At 45.1% G+C, this 27,409-nt stretch overlaps 1 protein-coding gene and 1 pseudogene across 2 annotated transcripts in view; both read right to left on the bottom strand.

The window, feature by feature from the left end:
* Window positions 1-10,195, bottom strand: part of MARCO (macrophage receptor with collagenous structure) — a 36,226-nt gene extending 26,031 nt beyond the window's left edge. Inside the window, exon 1 of one of the 2 annotated variants that reach the window (XM_017342794.3) lies at window positions 10,010-10,195. In XM_017342794.3, coding sequence (XP_017198283.2) covers window positions 10,010-10,118 — 109 coding nt within the window. In that variant the 5' untranslated portion in view covers window positions 10,119-10,195. The remainder of the gene's footprint in view (window positions 1-10,009) is intronic. The other variant, XM_008258480.4, reaches the window with a different exon arrangement.
* A 14,896-nt stretch (window positions 10,196-25,091) lies between these two features.
* LOC100342961 (small ribosomal subunit protein eS1 pseudogene) overlaps window positions 25,092-27,409 on the bottom strand; it is a 41,451-nt pseudogene continuing 39,133 nt past the window's right edge.

Raw genomic sequence — 27,409 nt, 5'->3', positions numbered from 1 at the left:
GACCCAGATGGAGTTCCAGTGTTCTGGCCTCAGCCTGGCCCAGCCCTGGTCATTGTGGCCATTTGGGGAGTGACAGCAGATGGAAGATTCTCTCACTCCAACTCTGCATTTCAAATAAATAAATTAATTTTTATTTGAAGAAAAGAAGAGACAGTCAAGAGATACCATCATAGAGATGGCACAGATGGTGGAATTATTTGACAAGAATTTTAATGTAGCTTTAACAAAAATGTTTTAATAAACAATTACAAATATTCTTGAAATAAAATTTTAAATAAGGGAAAAACCTCACCAAAGAAATACAAGATAAAAATAAACAAATAAAAACTTTAGAAGTAAAGAACCCCAAAAATTTCAAGATAATCTCACTAGTGGCCTCAGCAATATAACAAATAGGAGATAAGAATCAGTGGATTCAATGACAGGACAGCAGAAATTACACAATCTGAAAAGCAGAGAGTACCAATAGGAAAGAGAAAAACCACGAACAGATCCTCAGACACCTGTAGGTTGATAACAAAAAAAAAGAGTGTGGAGCTAAAAAAAAAAAAAAAAAGCAAGTATAATATTTTAAACTTCCTAAATTTGGTGTAAGACATAAACTTCCAGTTTTAAGAAGCTGAGTGAATCCCTAAATGATAGATAAATCCAAGTAAGTCTACCTCAAGGAGTATTGTAACTAAAAATATAAAATATATATAATTTTATAAGTATATATAAAGACAATGAATACTGAAAATCTAAATAAAAGGGGTTGGCATTGTGACATAGCAGGGAAAGCCGCTGCCTGCAGTCCCGGCATCCCGTATGGGCACCAGTTCGAGTCCCTGCTGCTCCACTTCCAATCCAGCTCCCTGCTAATGTGTCTGAGAAAGCAGTAGAGATGGCCCAAGGCCTTAGGTCCTTGCACCCTCCTGGGAGACCTGGAAGAAGCTCCTGGCTCCTGACTTCTGATTGGCTCAGCTGTGGACATTGAGGCCATTTGGGGAGTGAACCAGTGAATGGAAGATCTTTCTCTTTCTGCCTCTGCATCTCTAACACTGCCTTTCAAATAAATAATCTTTTAAAAATTAAAAAATCTAAGTGAAAAGAAAAAATCTTAAAAACAGTGATAATGCTGCATTACCTATAAAGAAATACCAATTTAAATGACAGCAGATTTCCCATCTGAAACCATGAATGCCAAACGTAAGTGTGACAATGTAGTTTGTTGAAATAAAAGTATTGTAAACCATGGTTTCCATAGCCAGTGAAAACATCCTTCAGGAATGAATGGGAAAGTTAGACAAAAAGATTTTTTTGCTAATAGACCGAACTTCTAAAATTGGCTAACAGTAGTCCTCCAAGAAGAAAGAAAATGGTAATAGAAGAAGGCCTAGACTTTCGACAAGGAAAGTGAACAATAAGTAGACCATTCTCCTCATAAGCTTTTAAAGTTACATTTGCATTTGAAAGAAAAATTATAAAACCATCTGATGCGATACTCCATGTATTAGAGGAAATACTTAAGAAAATTTTATTTTGAAAGAGGAGAAGATAAAAGGACATCAAAAGAAGGAATATTTCTACAGTTTATTGAATTGGTAAAACTTTGCTATTGGTACTCTGGGATAAGTTGTGCAGAGACATTGCAATACCCCAAGATACTACTAGGGAAAGCTTTTCCAAGTGATAGTCCTAAGAACACTATAGTGAAGTAAATATGAAATTCTGAAACTGTTTAAATTATGCATCAGAAGTTAATGAAAGAAAAATAGATAATTTAGAAACAGAGAGAACAAACATGCATGCACAGTACCTTGGCAGATTTAAATCCTTGCATTTCAGTAATTAATTTAAATGGAAATGGTCTAAATATGAGGGAAAAATTTGTAGAAAATACTGTTAAGTTATAAGTGTTTTGGTGCAACACAACTTGAAATCCAAGCCTAGCAATTTTTTCATAATATGCATTTTCCATGCACTATTTAACTGAGTTCAAAAAGCATGACCCAGAGGGTACTATTGAGGTGCAGCAGGTTAAGCTGCTGCATGTGAACCAAGCATCCCATCCTGGAGCACCAGCTTCTCTGCTTCTGATCCTGCTCCCTGCTAATGCAGCTGGGAGGGCAACAGAAGATGGCTCAGGAGTGCTTGGGCCCCCTGCCACCTGTGTAGGAGATCTGGATGGAGTTCCAGGCTCCTGGCTTTGGCCTGGCCCAGCCTTCGTCACTGTGGCCCTTTGGAGAGCAAACCAGTGGGTGGAAGAACTCTTTCTTCCTCACTCTGCCACTGCCTTTCAAAAAAAAATCTTTTTAGGAATGTACCTACAAAGCATCTAAAGGTGGTATCATGCTTTCCCCTTAAGACAGAGACCAAGGCAAGGATGTCTATTCTCACTCATTAAACACAGTGCTGGAAAGTTCAGCTAGGGCAATGAGACAAGAAAAGGAAAAAAAAAAGGAAATATATTGGAAAAGAAGGAATAAAGCCATTCCTATTTGTAAAAGACATGACTTGGTATACAGAAAAATCCCAAAGAATTTGTATTTAAAAAAAAAAAAAAACCTTCTTGGAACTAGTTGACCCATCAAAGTTGCAGGATATAACATATGAAAATCATATGTGAAGATACTTCAGAAACTTGTGGGGAATTAAAAGGTCAGTTTATTTTGGTGAGAAAACATTTGAAATTCATGCATAATTTTTTCATGATAAACATTTTCCACAAATTTTTTTTAAAGAACCTGTGTAGACCAATAAAAAAACAACTGAAAAATGGAATTTAAAACACAAGAGAAAAAAGAAAAGAAAGAGCTGGTATTGTGTCACAGCACCTGCAACACCAGCATCCCATATCAGCACCAATCCAAGTTCTGGCTGCTCCACTTTTGATCCAGCTTCCTGTAATGCAACTGAGCAAGCCGCAGAAGATGGTCCAGGTGTTTGGTCCCTGCACCCATATGAGAGACCTGGATGGAGTTTCAGACTCCTATCCATCTTACCCTTTTTCTCTGTAACTGCCTTTCAAATAAATAAATATTTTTAAAACTACACAAAAGCATTCATAATTACTAAAAATGAAATATTTATGGATAAGTCTCTTGTAAGCTACAATTATTCTGATTTAACAAGTAATGAATGACTTAGATAAATGGAAAGACATACTGTGTTCATGGACATGCTTGAATATAGTAAAGATGTCAGTTCTCTCAACATTTATCTGTAGGTCTAACACAATTGCTACTAAAATTTCAGCAAGTTTTTTGGTAGGTGTAAACAAGCATGTAGAGGCTGGCACTGTGGTGTAGCAGGTAAAGCCACAGCCTGCAGTGCTAGCATCCCATATGGCTGCTGGTTTGAGTCCCAGCTACTCTGCTTCCAATCCAGCTCCCTGCTGGTGTGCCTGGGAAAGCAATGGAAGATGGCTCAAATCCTTGGGTCCCTGCACCCTTGTGGGAGACCTGGAGAAAGCTCCTGGCTTTTTGCTTTGGATTGGTTCAATTTTGGCCATTGTGGCATTGGAAAGTGAACCAGTGGATGGAAGACCTTTCTCTCTCTGCCTCTGACTCTCTGTAACTCTGCCTTTCAAATAAATAAATAAATCTTTAAGAAAAGTCAGTAAAGCTATATGAGAAACAAAAAACAAGCATGTATTCAACGTATATGAGGAACCCCAAGCTCTGTGCTATAGTTTGAACAAAATTTGGTTCCTGAGATCTTATAGATGCAGATGCTTCATCTTTAAAGTAATAAACTGGTGATACTGAGAGAGTGGAAGCTTGATCCAATAATGGTATTTAGAAGGTGGGCCTGGTGGGAGGTCTTTAGATCAGCGGGGGCATGCTTTTGGAAGATAGCTGCTGTAAGAGGGTTGATTATGGAGCCAAGTTGGACCTCCCTGCTTCCTGGCTTACCACGTGGTTCTGCCTCTGTGATGTTCCATCATTGCCATATTCTGGCCTTACCAGATACCTAGCCAGTCTTGGACTATGCACCTCCGAAACTGTGGGTCAAAATAGACATCTTCTCTCGGGGGCCAACGTTGTGGTGCAGTGGGTTAAAGCCCTGGCCTGAAGCGTTGGCATCTCATATGAGTGCCCGTTCTAGTCCTGGCTGCTCCTCTTCTCATCCACCTCTCTGCTATGGCCTGGGAAAGCAGTGGAAGATGATCCAAGTGCTTGGGCCCCTGCAGCCATGTGGGAGACCCAGAAGAAGCTCCTGGCTCCTGGCTTTGGATAGGCTCAACTCTGGCCATTGTGGCCATCTGGGGAGTAAACCAGCAGATGGAAGACCTCTCTCTCTCTCTCTCTCTCTCTCTCTACCTCTCTCTCTAACTCTGTCTTTCAAATAAATAAATCTTTTTTTTTAAAAAAGTGTCTTCTCTCAGATATTTGCTATAGTGACAGAAACCTAATAGCCAGCAATCCTGAAAAGAAGAATAAAGCATGGGGCGTAACTCTATGTTAAAGCTTACAGTACAGCTCTAGCAATCAACCTGGTGTGATATTAGTAGAGGGATAATCATGTACACCAATGGAACAGAATAAAGAACCCAGAAATAGACCTACCCAAACTTGCCCAACTGATTTTGGCAGAGGTACAAAAGCAATTCAATAGAAGAAGGAGAGCCTTTTAATCAAATGGTGCTGGAGCTATTGGCCATTCATGGACCAGAAAAAGAAAGGAAAAAGAGACTTGCTAATACCTTATATAAAAATCAATTAAAAATGGATTATAGACTTAATGGTAGAATGTAAATCTATAAACATTTTAGAATAAAGTTTAAGAGAAAATCTTTTGGGCTTAAGGCTAGAGAAACAATTCTTAGCATCGGCGACAAAAGCATAGCCAACAGGAAGAATTGTAAAGTTGGATCCCTTCAGAACAAAAACTCTTTCTCTGTGAAAGATCCTGTTATGGAGCCAAAAGATAGTTAATTCTAGAGATAAAATATTTGGAAGTCATGTATCTGACAAAGGACTTGTATCTAGGATGTATGAAGTACTTTCAAAACTAAATAGTAAAAAAAAAAAAAATCCAATTAAAACATGGGCAAAAGGTACAAAGAGACATTAAACGGACGAGGGCCTACAAATGGCAAGAAGGCACATGAAAAGATTCAGCATCATTAGCCATCAGGAAAATGCAAATGGAAACCTACAATGAGATATCAGCAGACACCTATGAGAATAGCTGAAATAAAAACCAGCGAGAATGTCAAACGCTGGCAAGGTTGCGGAGGCACAGGAGGAGCTGCACATTTTCGGTGGGACTGTGTAGTGATACAGTCACACTGGGCAATGCATCGCTTGCTTCCTGTAAAAACCAACATGTCTTAGAAACCAGCAATTGCATTTTTAGACATTCATCTCAGAGAAATTAAAACCTAACTCTCACACAAAAACTTTTATGTACATGGTCATAGTAGCTGTATTTGTAATTGTCAAAACCTGGACACAGTACAAATGCCTTCCAGTGGGTGAATGGTAAACAAACAAACAAACAAACAAAAACCCTAGTGGTATATTCCTATCACAACACGGTGCTCCTTAGTAAGAAGAACCAAGTGTTGATATCTATAACAACTTAAGTGGATCCCAAGGATACTACACTATGTGAGAAAGAAATTCCAACCTTAAGAAGGTTACAGCCTGTGTAATAACATGTTTATAACATTCCTGAAATAGCAACATCATAGACATGTAGAACCCATTTGTGGCTGCCAGGAATTGGTGATTGCTGATGGCAGAGTGAGAGGTGTGTGCGCCTCTAAAACATAGACCTATGCAGAATTATATTCACACGCACACAAATGGAGAAGCTCTCTGGACTCAACTTCCTGGTTATGATCTTGCACTAAAGCAATGGAAAGGGTTACTACTGAGGGAAACTGGGTGAAGGGTCACCAAGACCTCCTTGTACATATTTTGCAATTTTCAGGGAACCTGTAATTATTTCACAATAAAAAGTAAAAAAAAAAATTTGCAAACCTCTACATTAAGTTGTAATGTTTAGAAGATGTTGAGAGTGAACAGAACAAGTCAGAACAAGTTCATGGCATGATAGCAGCCACACCAGCCAAGACTGCACCTGAGTGAACTGGAGGGTTAAGATATTAGGGGAATGCACAAAAGTTATCTTCCGACTATCTCTAGAGCAGGAAAAAGGGACGACTAGACCCGCTGGGAGCCAACAGTTCATCGTAATTAAAACAACAAAAACCTTATCTTCTCCATGTGCATTTTGTCTGGGTCTTCTCTGTGAAGAAATATGGACTTCAGGCAGAAGTTCTTGGGGGAAAAGTATTATGAAGAAAGATGTGAAGCCTGAAATAGTTGAGAGGTTGGGGGTGAGAGGCCCACACAAGCTACATGTATGCTGGTGTGGTCTTGGACAGCAGGGCTTGAGCTGGACAAATGTTCCCACTTTTCCACAAGCTAGAAGCAGGATGTGAAAGATTCTGTCACAGGGACAAATGCAAATTCCCACGTTCAAGTGCAAATGCTCCTTGGCTGGGGTGAGGGGTGGTACGAGGTGGCACTGGTTTCGGTTCCTGGGTATTTGCTGGAGGCTAAATGGAGCAACAGCCAATGTCCAGTCCCTCCAGGAAAGTAAAGCAATTTTTGTGGTAACCTCTCCACAATGGATGCATACATGAAATCAGCACATGTGCAATGTCAATAGGTATGATTTTTATTCTTCCTCCACACCTGGAGAAAGCTAGGAACAAAAAAGGAAAGGCATGATGGGAGTATCTTGCTTGCAGTGCTGATAATGAAATAAAGGGCTATCTGCTGATGGAATCAGGGTGTGAAATCACGCAGTGCCAAAGGGGTGGAGGCAGAGTATACTTTGCGTTTAGAATGTCCTGTGACTTTGAAACCCATCATCATTTTCAAAATTAATTTTAGAGAAAAGCAGTTACATTCTAGATGTTTCTCTAGCTCACTTCTATATGTTTCTGCAGTGTGTTGTTAAGACATCCCTGATCCTGTATCCTTAAGTAATTAAAGAAAAAAGATGAATATTTGATCAGGCAACAGGGAAAGGCAGCATTTTATATTTCAGTGCTGGCAACAATGCAGAATAATAAGTGAGAAAATGACTTTGCACATGGTATTCAGTAGTGTTTTTGGTGAACAGTATATGGAACTTTTAAGATGTTTTTTTTTTTTGTCCAAAAGAAAGCAGAATTAACTCTATCCAGCAGAAGTAAGTAAGTAAAACAATCTCAAGAGACAAAAAAAGAAGGAAGGATAAGACACTAGGTACAACAGCTTCAGTGTCAGTTAACCCCCTGCATACTGCAGTGGAGTGCCTGGGTGTGAGTCCTGGCTCCACTCCAGGGTTCAGCTGCCCACTGATGTGCACCCTGGATGACAGCAGGGATGGCTTAAGTATGCAGGTTGCTGACACATGTAGGACACTTTGAGTGAGTTCTGGGCTTCTGACTTGGTGGGCATTTGGGGAATGAACCAGCAGATGAGACCTACCCCCTTCTCTCTCTCTATTTCTTTTTCTTTCTTTTTTTTTTTTTTTTTTTTTTGACAGGCAGAGTGGACAGTGAGAGAGAGAGACAGAGAGAAAGGTCTTCATTTTGCTGTTGGTTCACCCTCCAATGGCCGCCGCGGCCAGCGCGCTGTGGCTGGCGCACCGTGCTGATCCGAAGGCAGGAGCCAGGTACTTCTGGTCTCCCATGGGGTGCAGGGCCCAAGCACTTGGGCCATCTTCCACTGCACTCCCTGGCCGCAGCAGAGAGCTGGCCTGGAAGAGGGGCAACCGGGACAGATTCCGGCGCCCCGACTGGGACTAGAACCCGGTGTGCTGGCGCCGCAAGGCGGAGGATTAGCCTAGTGAGCCACGGCACCGGCCTCTCTCTATTTCTAACTCATCTCTATGTTTCTGCCTCTCAAATAAATGCATTTTATTTTATTTTATTTTATTTTTAAAGATTTACTTGAAAGACGGAGTTACAGAGAGAGAGAGAGAGAGAGAGGTCTTCTATCTGCTGGGTCATTTCCCAGATGGCCACAACAGCTGGAGCTGGGTCGGCCAAGGCCAGGAGTCAGGAGCTTTCTCCAGGTCTCCTGTGAGGGTGCAGGGGCCCAAGAACTTGGGCCATCTTCCACTGCCTTCCCAGGCTATTGCAAAGAGCTGGATTAGAAGTGGAGCAGCTGGGACTGCAGGCGGTGGCTTTACCTGCTACACCACAGCACCAGCCCCAATACATGCATTTTTTAAAAGAAATCAATAACAAGTTACAATGTCTGTAGCTGTCCAAGTCATATTATTAGATATAATAAGTCCTAAGGGATGGCTCTCATTCTGTTCCTTTTATTAGAAGGCAGGAAATTGGGAATGCATTTGGTTTTGTTTTAGTTCATGGCACCCACGACCCGAATGGGAAATCTGGGATTTGCCCTTGACTCTAGCATCCCCTGCACCAACTGGATCCCACCATCCCAGTCCTATGAATCTGACCTCCAAGACTTCTCCAGAGTGTTCCCTCCCACCCTGCCCTGCAGCCGTGTCCCTCATGGTCACTTTCCCCAAGCTGCTGCTGTCTTCAGCTTACCCCCTGCTATGAAGGGGAACACCATCTCCAAGCAAGCCAGGCCTCTTGGTTGATGCCTGAAGCTCTTGCAGGTTCCCTGTTGCTTTCCACACAAATTTGGCTGTACAGCATGGAGCTATTTGTCCTTTGTGGAATATTCCCTAGGAATATGATACAACAGGTGGCGCCCCACCCTGACCACAAACTGCCTCCTTTCTATAACCACCCCTCTTGTCCTCTTCACTTAGAAGAGGTGTCAGCTTCGACCTCCAGGGTCTCCCACAGGCTAGAGGTTTCCCCAGTGACCTGTGCAAATCTAGGTCTCAGTTGGCAGTGAACTCAGATGGTCGGTTTCTGGTCGGACTCACCTGCCACCCTCCTGCATCACCGATGTAAATGTAAGCCCCCCAAGGCCTTCTCTGTGCTGAGTGCAGTAGCCAGCAGGCAGTAGATGCTGAGCATTTGTTCAGCTGACTTTCCTGAACATTTCCAGTATCATAAGAAGTCGCATACCCCTAAGGATGCCTTCTGAGAAGTGCTGAATAGCTAACAACGATCACAGCCACCCACACTCATGCCATTCTCTGTGGCCACACTATGATATCCTGGAGGCAGAGCCCCAAAACTTTCACCTTTGTACCCACATTCATTCCAGCCAGGCACCTGCACAGGTGGATGTGCACTAAGGGGAGACTCAGGCGAGTGGCACAGCTGCTCTGTTCCCATATAGACACCTTCCAGAAAAGCCCAGGAGTGGGAAGGACTGATCATCTTGGAAGCCGATTCCAAGAGCAAGTTCTAGAATGGCAACTCAGAAGGCATGAATCAAAAGCAAACTCACCCCATGCCTCTACATGCCACAAATTCTAGAATCTGTTAATAAGCATCACCTGTAGAACCCCATGAGAAAATAAAAACAACAGAGTTGACTGAAGCTTTAAAGCCTGAATGTAACCTATGGCATGCCAATTATGAAGCTACAGACATCTCCTAGCCAACACGAAATGGAGAGAGAGTCTCCAACCAGCAATACCCAAAGCATCCTTAAGGAATTTGAAAGGAATTGCCTCCAAAACTAAGTTGCACTCGGCAGGTTTCATGGATTTTTTCACCTGCTTTGTCTTACATTGCCATCTTCATCACACAACGTGTGTGCCAGAATAAGATACTCATAAAGAGGGGGACAGCAAATAAGCTTTGTCATTCATTGAAAGGAAATTATTTAAATAACATTTAAAAGAATCATGAAGCTAAAAATACTCCAAACAAGTTTTACACTAAAATGTAGCCTCTATTTTTAGCATTCCAGAAATTTCTAACTGCAGCATTCCAGACATGCACTAGTGAGAGTTACATGCAAAACTGTGACAATGGTGCAAGCCTAGACTCTTTCCCCCACTGACTATTCTTGCATCCCCCTAGCAGAAAAACTATCCTACTAGACAATCCCATAACCAGGGAGTTGTACTTTACCATTCAGTTCAAAGGTCTCCATCATAGAGCCCATGGTTTGTTGGAAGGCTGCTGGTTCTTTGGTGCTACCCAAGATCTCTTCTTCCTTGAGGATGCTATTATTTTTCATTGCTAAGCTTTATAGTTGCCCAAAGTCCTATAGCAGCAGAAATGCTCCCCGTAAGAGGAACCACTTGGAAAAGATTGTTCCTATTTAACCACTGTAGCGAGTTGTAGACTGTGCAGCACTTCCCTTTGGCTCTGATTCCTGAATTTGCAAACTGTTTCCTGACATCATCAGGATCAGGCATTTCTCAAAAACGAGATCTTCACAGGTGGAGCTCCTGCCTAATGCAGCTGGCTGCTAAGGGGTGGGGTTGGGGGGATGTCCAGGGGGCTTTGGTGCATCCCCCTATTCCAGGCTCCCTTTCCAAGCTCAGCCCCAGCTTACTGTCCAGTGCACACTCCAGCCACACTTATCTGGTTCTCCACGTTAGAGTTCACCTTGGCTGCTCCACGTGTGATTCCTGGAAATTGGTTAGAAATGCAGAGTTTTAGTGTCCATGGCTTGCAGACTGAATACAGATCTACAGTGATTTATACACGCTGTGAAGTCTGGGAAACACTGCTCTAGACCACACACTTAGTAGGCAATTACAAGGGTACTTCAAAAAGTTCTTGGAAAACAGCATTAGAAGATAAAGTTTAGGGCCCAACATCTACCCTAGTGGTTAAGATGCCCGCATCCCCTGTCAGAGTACCTGGGTTGGAATCCCAGCACCAGCTCCCAACCACAGCTTCCTGTTCACATGCACACTGAGAGGAAGTGGTGATGGCTCAAGTATTTAGGGTCCTGCTACCCACACTGGAGACCTGGGTTAGGTTCCCAGCTTAGTCCCAAAGACATCCATTGCAGGCATTTGGGGAGTGTACCAGTGGATAGGAATGTTTCTCTCTCTCTCTCTTTCTCTCTCTCTCTCTCTCTCAGATAATTTAAATAAAATAAAAGAAGATAAGTCTATTTGACATAAAGAAATGTTTCAGTCCATGCATAATTTTTCCCTGATTGTTCACAAATGTTTAGAAGACCCCCGTGTATATTTCTCATATTTCCCCCACATTTAGTCTACATGCATGTGTGTGCCTGCTCCAGCCCCAGTCACATCTGAGCTCCTTGGGGGGAGGGTCCTCCTCCTCCCTCCCTTATGCTGGGTATCCCTGATGTACTACAGATGTTGTGCAACATGGTGGTAAGGACACAGACACTGACACCCAGGATGCCTGGGTTCCAATTCCACCTCTTTCACATAGGAGCTGTGTGACTGTGGGCAAACCAGTTAAGCTGGGAGCCCTTTGATTCCCTCACTTGTAAAGCAAGGAAGATGTTCACAGTTGTGAGTACCAAATGAATTAATAAATAATTAAGGTGTCTAAGATGCACCTGATGTGATAAAAAAAAAATCTTTGTTCATTACTATGGTTTGCCCCTTATGAAGAGGCATGTTGCAATTTCATCCCCATTGTGCCACGTAAGAGGGTAGGAACTGAATCCGACTCTGGTGTTTATGGGTGGGGCCTTTGGGGGTCATCAGGATACAATGAAGTCACCAGAGTAAAGCCTGATGGTTGAATCTAGGTGGCTTTATAAGAAGGAGACATAGGGCTGGTGCTGTGGCTCGCTTGGCTGATCCTCCACCTGTGGTGCCAGCATCCCATGTAGGAGTCGGGTTCTTGTCCTGGTTGCTCCTCTTCCAGTCCAGCTCTCTGCTGAGACCCGGGAGGGCAGTGGAGGATGGCCCAGGTGCTTGGGCGCCTGCACCCGCATGTGAGACCGGGGTGGGGGGCACCTGGCTCCTGGCTTCAGATCGGCATAGCTCTGGCTGTGGCGGCCATTTTGGGGGTGAACTGGCAGAAGGAGGACCTTTCTCTCTGTCTCTCTCTCGCTGTCTGAATCTATCTGTCAAAAAAAAAAAAAAAAAAAAAAAAAGGAGACACACTGGGGTGGCACTGTGGCAGAGTAGGTTAATCTGCCACCTGCGACGCCGGCATCCCATATGGGAACTGGTTCAAATCCCAGCTGCTCCACTTCTGATTCAGCTCCCTGCTAATGTGCCTAGGAAAGCAGAGGGAGGTGGCCCAAGCTTGGGCTCCTGTACCTGTGTGGGAGACCCAGAAGAAGCTCTTGGCTCCTGGTTTCAGACCAGCCCAGCTCCAGCCTTTGCAGCTATTTGGGGAAGTGAACCAGTGGATGGATGATCTCTCTTTTAACTCTGTCTTTCCAATTAATAAATAAATATGGAGACACAGAAACACACATGTACACAGACATGCATGCACATACACATGTACATATACATGTGCACGCAGGCACACAAATACTACCATCTCACCTTGACATGTTTTAAGCAGCCTCAGGACTTTGCCAGCAAGAAGATCATCACCAGATACATCTCTTTGACCTTGACCCAGAACCATGAGCTAAAATAGATCTTTTCCTTTATAACTTCCACAGTCTGAGCTATTGTGTTTAGTCTAAGAAAACCAATTAAGATGGTCATGTCGCTGTTATTCTCAATGGAGACACAGCGACCCTGCTGGGTGCCAGGGAGATAAAGATACAACCTGAAAGATGCTCACGGTCCCATAAGCAGGGTGGAGCTGGCTCCCAGCTGGTAGGACAGATGTGGCCAGCAGCAGACATGGGCAGGGGTGGGCATATCATAAACAGCTTGACACTCTGAATCAAGGTCTACCAGAGCTGAGTCGAAAGGGGCAACAGGGGAGTGACCCTTGGACACTAGACAGGGTGAGAGCCTGGGGCAGGAAAGAGAGTGCATGCAGGCTCACTGAGGCAGACTGGCCGGGTACAGGGGTCCCAGGGGACAGTAGCTCTAATTGGAATAGCAGAGGTGAGAGGAGAGGTGCTGGGAGCGGACACTCAGCCTGGCCAAGCATTTGTCTTGGGCCTGTGGCGCAGCAGAAAGTGAAAGGGGAATGAACCGCAGGCCAGCCAGTTCCTGGCCGTCCCCGGAGAGGCAGTGGTTCCCAGGGGTGCCCCTCATTTCCACATCCAGGAAGGCACTGGTTTGGGCAGAGGGCTGCGAGCAGAAGCTGGGACAGGAGAGGTTAAAGGAGAGAACTGGAAGGAAGGAAGTGAAGACAGCTGGCAGCTGCAAACAGAGGTTTGGGGCCAGATAAGGAGGTGGCAGGGGGCTTCCCCTGTGGGATAGAAATCCCCCGGGCCAGAGCTGGCCCCTGAGGCTGGCTTTGCCTCCCTACTTTGTTCTGCCTTCTCAGCCCCGGGGCTGACCCGCATGGGAGTCTGGAGGCTGCTCATTTGAAAATGCCCCGGGCTCATTGCTGAGGGCTGTTGTTCTTGGAGAGGGCATTGGGTGGGTGTCCCGTATAGTCCTTTCAGCTCTGGCAACGAGGCCCCGCACACCTGGGTCCCAAATCTAAGTCTTGCATTAAGTTGCTGTGTGCCCTTGGCTGACTTCCTTAACTTCTCTGAACCTCGGGACAAAGTCAGAGCCTCTAGGAGCATTTCCTGTTGTTGAGGATGCTTTGTTATGCCAGCAAGGGTGCTCTGCATTCCCCATGCGTTACTCCTCACTCACGATGACTTGTAGCTTGCTTCACGGTTCCAGAAGGCTGGCATCAGAAGAGGAACACAGGGCCCTTGCCTCTGCCATCTGCTTTAATCCAGGGGCCCCAATCTTAGAGGCTGGCACCAGGGGAGCTTTAGGAAAACACACATGCATGTTCCCCACCTCTAGGCTGAGGCCCTGGCTTCAGCCAAAGCTCTGGAGCAGCTCTGATGCACAGCCAGGCTTAGGGCTCCCAGCAGATAACGCGGCATTGGCATGCAGCCATGGCAACCTGTGGGCACCCTCGAGACTCCATCCCGGGCGGGGGGGCCCTGAGGGGAGCTGTGGGAAATGACTGATAAGCATCCCTTGTTCAGACATAAATGGCTGCTCTATCTGACTCAGACAAATCCAGCCACCCTTCAGAGCCGAGTGATTGCAGTGGGACTGGGAGGCAGTCAGCACGTCTTAGCCTTGAGTGCAGAAGATTTAGACATCAAGACAGGTGATATTTTAATACAGTGCTTTTATTTTTATTTTTATAAAGCTGCTTTTTGTACCTGCTTCTTTTCTTTTATTATCTTTCCAAAGAAAATATTTATTTTATTTGAATGGTGGAGAGACATAGAGACAGAGACCAAGAGAGATCTTCCATCTGCGGGTTCACTCTTCAAATGTCAGCAGCAGCCAGGGTTAGACCAGACTGAAGTTAACCTTCTGGAACTCAGTCCGGGTCTCCTAAGTGGGCTGGTGTGTGGCCCAGCAGGTTAGGCTGCTGCTCGGAATGCCTGCTTTCTGTGTGGGAGTGCCTGGGACTGAGTCCTGCCTCCACTTCCAATCCAGCTTTCAGCTAATGCCATCCTGGGAGGCAGCAGATGATGGCTCAAGCACTTGTGTCTCTGCCACCCACATGGGAGAGACTCAGATGAAGCTCCTAGCTCCTGGCTCCAGACTGGCCATTGCCACCATTCGGGGGGGTGACCCAGCAGATAGACAATCTCTCTCTCTCTCTCTCTCTCTCTCTCTCTCTCCCTTTCCATTAAATAAAAATAAACAAATGACCATCAATGGCATATCCATACAACAGAACACTAACCAGACATAAAAAAGCCACAACATGGATGAATTTCAAAATCACAGAGGCTATGTGGGGGGAATTCACAACAGAATGGAAAGACAAGTTGATTTTGGTGTATAAGCTTTTTGGAATCCATGCACCTTTTTTTTTCTTAAAACTTTTCCATGAATTTTTTAAAAGCCCCCTTATCTGCCTGGATTTCAAAATTTTTGCAGGGAAGTCCACATCTCCCAAGTCTATTTTCCATGATGCTTTTGAAGTACCCTCACATTGGATGGTCCTGTTTACCTATAGCTCCAGAATAAGAAGAGTCATCTAAAGTGGCCGAAGCCAGAGCCACGGTGTCTGGGAGTGGTGGGAGGGGAGTGGTGACCGCAGAGAAGAACAAAGGACATTTCTGGGAAGATAAGAGGGTTCTGTGTTTTGATTGGGGCACAGGCTACAGAACTCACTGCACTTTACACATGAAACATGGACATTAATTATACCTAGGTAAAGTTAAAGGAAGATCTTGTAAGCGTCGTTGCTGTTGGACGTTGGCCCAATTCATATAAGTTCACCTTTGAAGGCCTGGAGGTGCCACCGCCCAGGGACAGGTGCAGACCATTTCCTTACACAGGCTCTGGACTGCAGTGTCTTCCCTGAGAAGAGACAGCAGGAAAGAGAAGCAAAGTGGCCTAGAGTGAGACTCTTCCACTGACCCACTGCTCCCAGCCTGGGCACAGACAGGGCAAAGGCTTGGAAGATAGTGGCCTCCCTTGTCTGATTTCAAGGGCACAAGTTCTCCTGACCCCAGACTCCATCCCCTGCCCTCTTGGCCTCTATTTTCACTGGAGGGAAAGCCTTGAATTCCCCTCATCAAAAACGAGAAGTAAAAAACTGCCTCTCTTCCCATGAGAAGAAAGAGACTCGGGCTGATGCGTAAGTGAGCAGCATTATACCTTTCTTGGAGCAAGTCTGGGGGGCTGGGGACAGCAGGTGCACCCAGGCTCCAGAGTTCTGTTCATAGAAGGTGTTAAATACACCCTGAAAGAAGAGCGAGAGCTGCTAGTAGAAACTCCGCAGGCTTCCCAGTTGAACCAAGGACCAAGATCAAGTTTGCCTTAGCAACCCTGAATTTGGAGCAAGAGTTGGTGGGGGGTGGGGAGGAAGTGGAGAAACCACAGAATCCGTGAGAACTGCTGAGGAGGTGGCAGTTAGTCCTTCCTCACTCACGCAGCAACCAGTGCTTATTGTGTGTTCACGATGTTCCAGGCTCCAGTAAAGAAAACACGAACGAGGGCTGAGCTAGTGGTTGAGATTTCTGTGTATGTTACCAGAGTCCCTGCCTTCAACACCCTGCTCCAGCTCCTGATTCCTGCTAACGCAGCCCCTGAGAGGCAGCAGTGTTGGCTCACGTAACTGGGTTCCTGCTATCCATGTGAATTCCTGGCCCCACCCTGGCTGTTGCAGGCAATTAGGAAGTGAACCAGCAGATAGGAGCCCTGTCTTCCTCTCTCTGTCACTCAAACAAATAAATATCTTTTAAAACAACAAAACAAAACAGACATATCCGCTCCAATGAAGTTGCTATTCATACTCCATCGGTCATATGCTTCCAAGGTCATACTCCACCTTGTCGGTTTTAATAACCGCAATTCCTTCCCAATTGTTCATCCACTCCATTCTCTGGCCACCCCTCCTATCGTTCCAGCTCATTCTTAAACTCACTAACTCGAGGGCCTCTGATCTGTTACCCTGCCACCCCCCATGGCTCTTATCCACTTCGTGTCCTTTCTCTCCCACCTGATCAGGTTAAATTCACAGTTAGCCTTAGAACCATCTCCTCACACACATCCCCACTCCACTCCCCAGTCCCTCTTTTTTTTTTTTTTTTTTTTTTTTTTGCTTCCTGGTACAAAACCCAACCCTGGACAGATCCAACCCTCCATGCAGCTGGAACTAACCCTGTGATTGGGCTGATGGTCTTGCTTTAATTTTGTGACATGGACTGGAAATGAACCTTAATCCTGTCTGGCAATCATAGGGTAATTTTTATTCAACTCACTATCTCAAGCAACTCTCGGAGACTTTTCTTCCCTTCTTCTCCTGTCTCCTCTCTTGGCTCATAACCTTGCCCTCCTCTTCACTGAGAAAAATCAAGCACCTGGAAGGAAAATTCTCTGGACTCTCACCACCAATGACAGCTGCACCAAAGAGTCTGCCTGCCTTGCTATGACCAAGATGAACTTTCCAAATTCCTGGGGCAAGCGTTGTAGCACAGCAGGTTAAGCCACTTCTTGGGATGCCTGTATTGCAAGTCCTGACTACTGCGCTTCCAATCCGGCTTCCTACTAATGCTTCCTGGGAGGCAGCAGATAACGGCTCAAGTGCATGGGTCCCTGCTACCCACGTGGGAGACCCACATGGGGCTCCTGGCTTTGGCTTGGCCCAGCTCCTAGCTGTTGTGGGCATTTGGGGAGTGAACCAGCAATAGAAGATCTCTCTCACATGCATGCTCTGACTTTTACCTTTCAAGTAGACGAAAAACAAAACAACTTTTGAAAAGATCCAACTCTTCCACCTGTGCTCTAGATCCCACCCCTATCACCTGTGCAGGGGCAATTAACAGCTATTGTTCTTCCTTTTCTGTCCTCTACAACACTGATTCTACAGTCTCGGCTGGAGTTTGCCCAACTGCCTGGCATATATACCATCCATCCTAAAACACCTACTCTTTATCCACTCCCCTACAATCTACCCAATTTTTTCCTCTCTTTTTAATAAACTATCTTAAAAGAGTTGTCCATACCTACTGTCTTTAATTTCCCTCCTCTCATGTCCTTTTGTATCAACTCTACTGGGACTTTCATCACCATCACTCAACCAAAGCTTCTCGTGTTAGTATCACGAACAAATGTGGGCTGTCACTGTGGTGCAGCAGGTTTGGCTGGATCCAGTGTGAGCTGAGTGCCTGGGATTGAGTCCTGCCTCTGATTCCAATCCAGCTTTTCTTGTTAATGTGCTCCCGGGGAGGCAGCAAATGATGGCTCAAGTACTTGGGTCCTTGCCCTATTGGGCTGGCTTGGCCCAGCTCTAGATATTGCGGGCATTTGGGAAGTGAGCCAGCAGATGGAAGATTCTCTCTCTCTCTCTCTCTCTCTCTCTCTCTCTCTCTCTCCACATTTCCAATACATAAAAATGAATATATAGCTGTTTTGAAAGATATCACTAGTACAGCCACGTGGTAACATCGCATGGCTAAGTTTTAGTCCTCGTTACTCGTCAGGAGCGCTTCATGGGCTCGGCAGTCTCCTGAAATGCTTCCTACCCTCTGGTCTCTCTCAGTGTGTTGCACTGATTCCTTCTCTTTTCTCTACCTCTTTAATTGTTTTTTATTTTTATTTTTATTTTATTTAAAAATCAGAGAGAGACACACAGAGACAGAGAGACAGAAAGACATCTTTCACCTGTGACTAACTCCACAGGGAGCTCACATTAGCAAGAAATGGAATTGGAAGTAGAGCCAGGACTTGAACTCAGGCCTCCAATATGGGATGTGGATGTTCTAAGCAGGATCTTCACTGCTGCGCCAAATGTCCACCTCTCTCTTTTCCTTAAGTCTTAAGGTTGAAGATAATGTTTCTAACCTTTGTTGTCGCTCTACGAATATCCACCTAGCTGAGGGATGTTAACTAATCCCACAGTTTTAAAGTTATGATTCCCAATTTGTATTTCCATATCAGACATCTCAAAATTCACACTCAGCATTTCTTTTTTTTTTTTTAAGATTTTTATTCATTTATTTGAGATGTAGAGTTACAGACAGAGAGTGGAAGAGACACAGAGAGAGGCCTTCCATCTGCTGGTTCACTCCCCAAATGGCCACAACAGTCAGCAAGTTGGTCTGACCCAAAGCCAGGAGCCAGGAGTTTCTTTCCAGTCTCCCACACAGGTGCAGGGATCCAAGCACTTGGGGCATCTTCTACTGCTATCCCAGGCCATAGCAGAGAGCAGGACTGGAAGAAGAGCAACCGGGACTAGAACAGGCACCCATATGCACCGCAGGCAGAGGATTAACCTAATGCGCCACGGCACCAGCCCCAAACAAGCCACCATTCTAATTAATCTTCAGACTTCTCTGTCCTTGCTACTACAGAGTTCATGTTGAATATATTAGCCAGAGTGTTCTTGTTAATATAGAAGTTAGGAGTGCTATCAGGGAAAACAGTACAGTAGAGGCAGTAAGAGTCTCTCTCTCTCCACCTGCACAACAATTATACTTAGTCTCAGGTGACTGTTTTGAAACTCTGGTGTTTATTTGAATATTTGCATCTGTCAGGGGACAACTTGTCTGAGTGAGCAATAAAGACTTTGTCATACAAATAGCAGGGTTCTGTGTTCTGGCTGTGGACGGATGCTGTATGTCTTTGCTTTAACCTCCACCAGCTGAGCAGCTTTCAGGAGACTTAAAGGAGCTGCACCTGTGTGGACATTCAAACGCCAGTTTGTATATGAAGGCATTTAGAAAGTCACGGCCGGCACCGCGGCTCACTAGGCTAATCCTCTGCCTTGCGGCGCCGGCACCCCGAGTTCTAGCCCCGGTCAGGGCGCCGGATTGTGTCCCGGTTGCCCCTCTTCCAGGCCAGCTCTCTGCTGTGGCCAGGGAGTGCAGTGGAGGATGGCCCAAGTGCTTGGGCCCTGCACCCCATGGGAGACCAGGATAAGCACCTGGCTCCTGCCTTTGGATCAGCGCGGTGCGCTGGCCGCAGCCCGCCGGCCGCAGCGCGCCATTGGAGGGTGAACCAATGGCAAAAGGAAGACCTTTCTCTCTCTCTCTCTCTCTCTCTCACACTGTCCACTCTGCCTGTCAAAAAAAAAAAAAAAAAATCACTGTGCATGCCCAGGGAAAGAGTAGGCTCAGGAAAGACCAGCAAAGCTTTCATCTTAGGCTCATTCTCATCACAGGGATACCCCATCAGGGTAAAAAAAAACAAACAAACTAACTTACTAACAAAAAAAGGCCACATTAAAAGGTTGAAATGTTATTCTTTCAACAAAATAAGCACAAAAGGAAAGTATATCCCATTCAAAGGAAAGGAATAAAATAAATGGACAGAAAAATAGATGACCAGAAAACGTACTTAAAGAAACCCAGATATTGGACTTACTAGGCAGATTTTAAAACAGCTCTTTTAGAGGTACTCAAAGAGCTATAGGCAGACACGGACAAAAGCAAGAAAACAGTGCATGGACAAAATGAGAATAAAATAAAGAGATAGAAAATATAAAGGCAGACCAGAAAGAAGTTCTGGAGCTGAAAAGTACAGTAACTAAAGTGAAAAAAATACAACAGAGATGTTTGTCAAGGCAGCCTCACAATAAAACACATTGTAATGAAATTTTAAAAGACACAGAGGGCACCTTGAAAGCATCAAGAGAGAAGTGACTCACTACATACAAGGGCTCTCAGTAAGATTTTTAGCTGACAGATCATCAGAAACCTTGGAGATCAGAAGGCAGTGGGTTGTTACAAATGCCAAAGAAAGTCCTTCAGGTTGAAATGAAAGGAAGCTAGATGGTAATGTGGAGCCAGGCGAAGAAATAAGGCGTGCCAGTGAAGGAAACATAGAGGCGATTAGAAAAACTAGTGTTCATGCAACTTCAGTTTATAACTAATTTTCTACATGATTGAAGATAAATGTATAAAATCAGTATTGCTGGACACACAACATGTGAGAGTTAAGCTATGACATCAGTAATGGAGAGAAGATGGGATGCAGTAGGAAGAGAGTTTTGTATGTTGTTGAAGCTAGGTTGTTGTAAATTCAAATTAGATTGTTATAACTTCAGGATGTTAAATGTAATCCCCATGGTAACCACAGAGAAAATATCTATTGAATCCACATATAAGAAAATGACAAGGGAATCAAAACATGTTGCTACAAGAAAAAAAAAAAAGTCAACTAAACACAAAGAAAAGAGTCATGGAGACTCTGAGGCATAAAGAAACCATCAGCCCATGGAAGACAAGCAGCAACACAGAAGATGCCCCTCCTTAGTGGTGATTACTTTAAATATAAATGGATTAAATCCTCCACTCCAAAGGCAGAGCTTAGCAAAATGAATAAAAGCATGATCCTAAATATATGCCATCTACAGGAGATTCAGTTTAGATTCAAAGACATAAATGGGTTTAAATGAGAGGATGTAGTAAAATGTAGAGGATGTAATAAAATGTACCATTGTAAATAACAAGCAAAAAGAAGTAGCTATACTGATATCAGAAAAAATACATTCTGGCCGGTGCCGTGGCTTACTAGGCTAATCCTCTGCCTGCGGTGCCGGCACCCCTGGGTTCTAGTCCCGGTTGGGGCACCGGTTCTGTCCCAGTTGCTCCATTCCAGTCCAGCTCTCTGCTGTGGCCGGGGAAGGCAGTGAAGTTTGGCCCAAGTGCTTGGGCCCTGTACCCGCATGGGAGACCAGGAGGAAGCACCTGGTTCCTGGCTTCGGATTGGTGCAGCGCGTCGGCCGCAGCGCGCCAGCCGAAGCGGCTATTTGGGGGGGGGGTGAACCAACGGAAAGGGAAGTCCTTTCTCTCTGTCTCTCTCTCCCTCTCTGTGTCTAACTCTGCCTGTCAAAAAAAAAAAAAAAAAAAGAAAAGAAAAGAAAAAATAAATTCAAAATATAAAAAGGTTACAAGAGATCAAAATGGACATGATGCGCTGATACAACATTCAATACAGCAAGAAGATAGAACAATTTTAAACAGTTTAAAATAGGTGGTTCTATTTGAGTATATCCTCTCCAAAATCCAGGAGTTTAAACTTAATGGCCAATGTGATGACATTGAGAGGTGGGGTCATTGGGGCTGGCACTGTGGTTGCAGGAATTTAAACCACTGCTCGTGACGCTGGTATCCCATATTAGAATGTCACTTCCAGTCCCAGCTACTCTGTTTCTGGTCCAGCTTCCTTGTAATGCACCAGGGAAGGCCGTTGAAGATGGAGGAAATACTTGGACCTCTGACACTCATGTTGAAGACCAGGGTGGAGCTCCTGGTTTCTGGATTTGGCCTGGCCCAGAACTGGATGTTGTGGCCATTGAGGGAGTAAACCAGCGGATGGAAGATCTCTCTCTCTTGTGCATGTGTGTGCTCTCCTTCTATCTCCCCTTGTCGCTCTGCCTTTCAAATAAGTAAAAAATATTTATAAAAAAGGTGGTGCCTTTAAGAGGTGATTAGGTGATTACCCTTGTGAACAGGATTAAGACCCTTACACAAAGCTTCACGTCATGTTCCACTCACTTGCCCTTCACCTTCCAACAGGCAAGGACACAGCCTTCTTTGGAGCAGAGTGAGCACCTAGTAGGTGCTCAAACCTGCTGGTGCCTTGATCTTGGACTCCAGAGCTGTGAGAAAATAAATTCTATTCTCTATCAATTACCCATTTTCAGGCATTTTGTTATAGAAGCACAGACAGATCTAATAAAAGACCCTCAAAATATAAGAAACACAACTCAACAGAATTGAAGGGAGAAAGAGATATTCTAATACCCCAGCTTCAAAAATGAACAGATCAATAAGAAAAAAGATGAGTAAGGAAACAGAGGACTTGAACACCACAATATACCACCTGGACCCATCAGACACATGCAGCAACTCCATCCGACATCAACAGAATACACATTCTTCCCAAGTGCAAAGGGGACGCTCACCGGGATACATCACATGCTGGCCCATTCGAGAGTCTCAACAGATTTAAAAAGATGGGTATCACACAAAATGTCTTCTCCAACTACAATAGGATGAAGTCTGAAATCAGCAACAGAAGGAAAGCTAAAAAATTCATCAATGTGTTGAAATCAAACAGAATACTCTCAAACCACCTGTGGAGCAAAGAAAAAAGTCACAAGGTAAATTAGAAAATGTACAGAGATGAAGCAGGCAGGCATTGGGACACTAAAGTTAAAGCCACCTCTTGGGCTACCTGTTTTCAATATCAGAGTGCCTGGCTAGAGTCCAGGTTGCTCCACTTCCAATCCAGCTTCCTGCTAGTGTGCATCCTGGGAGGTCATGAGGATGCCTCAAGTACTTTGGCCCCTGCCACCCCTATGGGAGACCTGGATGGAGTTCCCAACTCCTGGCTTCAGCCTGGCACAGCCTTGGATGATGCAATCTTGTTGGGAGTGAAGCAGTGGGTAGATCTCTTCCTATCTCTTTATCTGTCACTCTGCCTTTCAAATAAATAAACAATAAAAAAATACTTGGAGACGAATGACAATGAAAGCACAATCCACCGCAACTTAGGTACATTTAGAAATGATTAAAATGATAAATATTATGTATACTTTCCCACCATAAAAAAAAGTCAGATTGGTTAGAAAGACCTATTACCATCCTTTGCTGGACAGCAGGAGCTTAACAGCTAGTGAACCTGGAGTACGGATGTTTATCTTTTATTCTCAACCCTCAAGCCTGCCCCTGCCCCCACTGTCTCCAAGAAGTCTGAGTTTGGAGGGACAGTTTTTGGGGATAATCAGGGTTCATTCAGCAGCTCTTCAGTGTTACAAAACTCCCTGGGAGGTCCAAGAATGAATGAAGAAATACAGAAGCGAGTGCTTGTGAAACAGGACCCAGGGCTGGAGTGATGGCTGAGGTTTCTCTTCTCCTTCTCACTTTCATTTCTAGACACTAGCACTGAGGGTGGAATGGTCACAGGGACCGGAAAAGCAGCATGAAGAAGAGTTTGTCTGAACTCGTGTAGCTCCAGAGTTGCCGGAGGCTCTGAGCAGGAAGGGAGCAGTGAGCGGTTGTTGGATGTGACTAATGGGTGGGTAGTTCGGCGATCAGTGGTTGCTACATCATGGCAGACAGCTGGCAATGTCTATCCAAACAGAATTCTTGAGTCGTATTGACTTCACATTGGCTGTAGAAGGGCGCCAGGTGGCTCCTGGGTGGGGGTGGTGGGGGTTGTGGGAGGCAGGGTGATGTAGTCAGGCTGAAGTCAGGAGGGTGAGAACAGCACTCACTGGACCATGGGACCTGAGCCGGGCTCCGACTCAGGTGGAGAAGAACTCTAGTTCTGCAGAACAGAGTGAAGGTGTACCACGTATTTGCTAAGGGCTGCTGGAGTGGACACACACAGGCTCGGGGTACTGGCCAGAGTCCCTCTCCCTTCCCCCACAGCATCCCAGTTTCCTTGACCAGAATTATCCCTTTCTGGTTGGTATTCAGTCCGCTGCAGTTATAATCAGGGGCCCTGCTGTGACTCACCCAAAGAATTGGCAAGGTCCCTGCCGTGGTCTTGAGCAGTGGGACAATTATCTAAAAATAATTAGGGTTTTACTCCTTCTTAGCAGTGCTGTCCTGAGCAGGTTGTTCTTGCCACCTGAGCAGCCTTGCCCTGTTTTCTGCTTGCTTTCTTCACTAAGTTCAGTTCTTTCTATCAAGTCTGGACATGAAATTCTTTCAATAAATTTCTTCTTGCTAAGTTGGCTAGATTTCAATGCTATTGCATATGGTTGAACAACTCGGACTCCCCTAGCTTTGCATAAGGATTTCCAGGGCCTTCTTTGAACCCAGACAGCATTGGAAAAGACATAGAGAAGGCTTGCCAATCTATTTATCCTCTCCATGATGTCTTCGTTAGAACCCTCTTCCTGCTTAACTCTCAGGTACGTGTACCCACTGATTCTGTACTCCCCATTGCTTTGGGTAAGGCATCACTTTCATCAGTCTTAACTACAAGGAGTGCAACTGACTCTTATTCAAGCCAGAGGCTCACTGTTTTCAGAATTAAAATAGTTGAATTACTCCTCAAGAATCCAATTCACACCAATTCAAATCCAATAGTTATTGAACCTCTTTTGGGGGGACAGTAATCAATTTCACTCATTTCTGAAAAAGAACGTTTTTTTAAAAATGAAAGGCAAAAAGATGGAGAGAGAAAGAGACAGATAGAGATCTTTCATCTGCTGATTCAATCCTCAAATGCCCACAATAGCCAAGGGTGGGTCTTTTAGAAGTCAGGAGCTGGGAATCCAATTTGGGTTTCCCAGCTACTTGATCCATCACCTGTTGCTATTAGCAGGAAGCTGGAGTTGGAAGCAGAGTTGGGACTCAAATCCAGGTACTCAAATGCAGGCATCAGTTCTCTGCTGTGGCCAGGGAGTGCAGTGGAGGATGGCCCAAGTACTTGGGCCCTGCACCCCATGGGAGACCAGGATAAATACCTGGCTCCTGCCATGGGATCAACGCGGTGCACCGGCCACAGCGCACCGGCCACGGTGGCCATTGGAGGGTGAACCAATGGCAAAGGAAGACCTTTCTCTCTGTCTCTCTCTCTCACTGTCCACTCTGCCTGTCCAAAAAAAAAAAAAAATGCAGGCATCCCAAATGTTATTTTTTTTAAGCAAACCATCACAAATAGGACATTTTTTGTCACTATTAAAGTCAATTTTAAACAGATTCTTGGATGGGTGGTTCATAGCCATCAGCTCGTTCGACTTTTGCACCCGTCTCATCCCCAGTGGCTTTTCCAGAACTACTACCTTCTCCATGGAGCTCCATGAGTGTTCCCAATTCAAACTTGGGCTTCTTCAGCATCTTCACTTTTCTAACGAAGACATCATGGAGAGGATAAATAGATTGGCAAGCCTTCTCTATGTCTTTTCCAATGCTGTCTGGGATCAATTTATTGACTACTTCTTTCAAGTCATTTGTTTGCACCTCCCATATCATGATTTCCATCATCTTCTTCCGGATCTGGCGGACCTGTTGGTGCTGAGCATAGGAAGTCTTCCATATCTGATTGTTGCGTTTTTTGGTAAAACCAACACAGAACAGAGGAAGCAAATAGCTATCGGTAGTCTTGACATCAACATGAGCTTTAATCATGCTCTGCTGTTTTTTGACCATGGAGCACGTTTTGTCACGGGTAAGATCCATGCCGTGGAAGTTAGTCAGGCAGTTTTTGCCCTGAACATCCTCAGTAATCAGTCTGAATTTTCTAAATGCAACTTCATCGTTCTGCAGGTCAGCAAGACTCACTGCAAAAACACGACCTTTGAGACCATCAGACTCAATTTTGGTTCCTTGGGTCCTCGTGACCAGTGTTTTCCCAATATTTCATATGTTGAACATAGCAGGTGCTTTCACATCATACCAATCCTTCTTAGAAAATGGGTCCACCACTTTCTTCTTGGCTCCCTTTTTGCCGCCTTTCATAAGGTGCTTGTTCTTGCCGACCGCTATGGTGGTGCTCAGAGAGCCAAAAGGGCGGAAGTCCCCAGATGTTTTAATTTCTGCACCAAGGAATATTTTTTAAGGCAAATAGCAATAAGCAAGCAAAAAATCCTGAGCACATAAACTTTTTAGACTGACCTGTGTTTGAGTGCCCTTTCAATGTTTGGTCCTTCCCACCTTGGAGGGGCTAATGACAGGCAGAAACCATGAACTACGGAGGTGGCTGAAGAGGCAAGTCAGAGTTACAGAGAGAGAGAGAGAGAGAGAGAGAGAGAGGGAGAGAGAGAGAGAGAGAGAGAGAGAGAGAGAGAGAGAATCTTCCATTTCTCCAGGTGGCCACAAATGCAGGGCTGGGCCATGCTGAAGCCAGGTGCCAGGAGCTTCATCTGAGTCTCCCACATGGGCTGCAGGAGCCCAAGCACTTGAGCCATCTTCTTCTGCCTTTTCCATGCCATTATCAGGGAGCTGGATTGGAAGTAGAGCAGCTGGGATAGGAATCAGTGCACATATGGGATGCCAGTGTCGGAGATAGTAGCTTTACCTGCTACACCACAATGCTGGCCCCCAGACACACACTTTAAAGGAGGAGTAAAGATCACCCCAGGGAAGGGTCAGCAGCTGGAAGGGGTCTCAATGCCAAACGTTCCCTGACCCCTTAAGCAGGAGCAATGGTGGCAGCAGATGTGTCCTCACAGGACAAGTTCGAAGGTGTAATTTTCGCTGTGTTCTGGCACCCCCACCCCTGATCTTTTCCAAGGCCTGTCTTAGCAGTCTTACTAGCATCCCAACAGGCTTCCAGGAATTTCCTTCTCAGCTGAGATCAGCCATCCATCCACTTCTGTTGCTTGCAACATATCAAAGATTGATACACAGAGCAAGAGATTCCATCAGCAACTCATACCCAAAGGAGGCCCTGTTGTGAACAGCTGCTCCTGACCCTAGGCATCCATCCTCCCAAGAATGGCACAGTTGGTAGGGAGAACAGACTACCAACTGGTTGGATTCATGTAGAGGGGAGAGACCTGGAGCTGAGAGTCTTTGACAAGGCCTCATCCATCCCCTCCCTTGCAGGGAGATTCTGCTTGCTCCTAACTCTGCCCCTGGGTCTACCGAAACATTTTTTGAGCGGAGGTACCATGTAAAAGCAACCCAGCTTGATCCCTCCCGTCATTTGATTTGACTCTTTGTGCTGCCTCCTGAACAAGGCTGAGATCTGGGAACTCAGGAGTCCGAGCTGGGTACTGAGAGTGGTGAAACTGTCGACAACATAAATGCCTGGAGTTGCGCTATTAGCAGTCTGTAAAATTCCCAAGCTATTATTATCTCTCCTGTTGTGTCATTTCTGATCACAAAAGGAGTTTACTGAGAGGATTGTGCAAACTGGATACAAATAAGAAAGGGAAGCAAAGTCCTGATGCAGAGATTTTTAAGTGCTGGGTGGAAAGGAGATAAATCACATTTCTGCAAACTCACTTCCACCTTGGTGGATTTTATAGACTCACTTCGCCAGGCAGCTGAAGGAACAGTACCCA

This window comes from Oryctolagus cuniculus, chromosome 3 (genome assembly GCF_964237555.1).
Source record: "Oryctolagus cuniculus chromosome 3, mOryCun1.1, whole genome shotgun sequence".
NCBI lineage: Eukaryota > Metazoa > Chordata > Mammalia > Lagomorpha > Leporidae > Oryctolagus > Oryctolagus cuniculus.
This window is presented reverse-complemented; position numbering and strand designations above follow the sequence as displayed.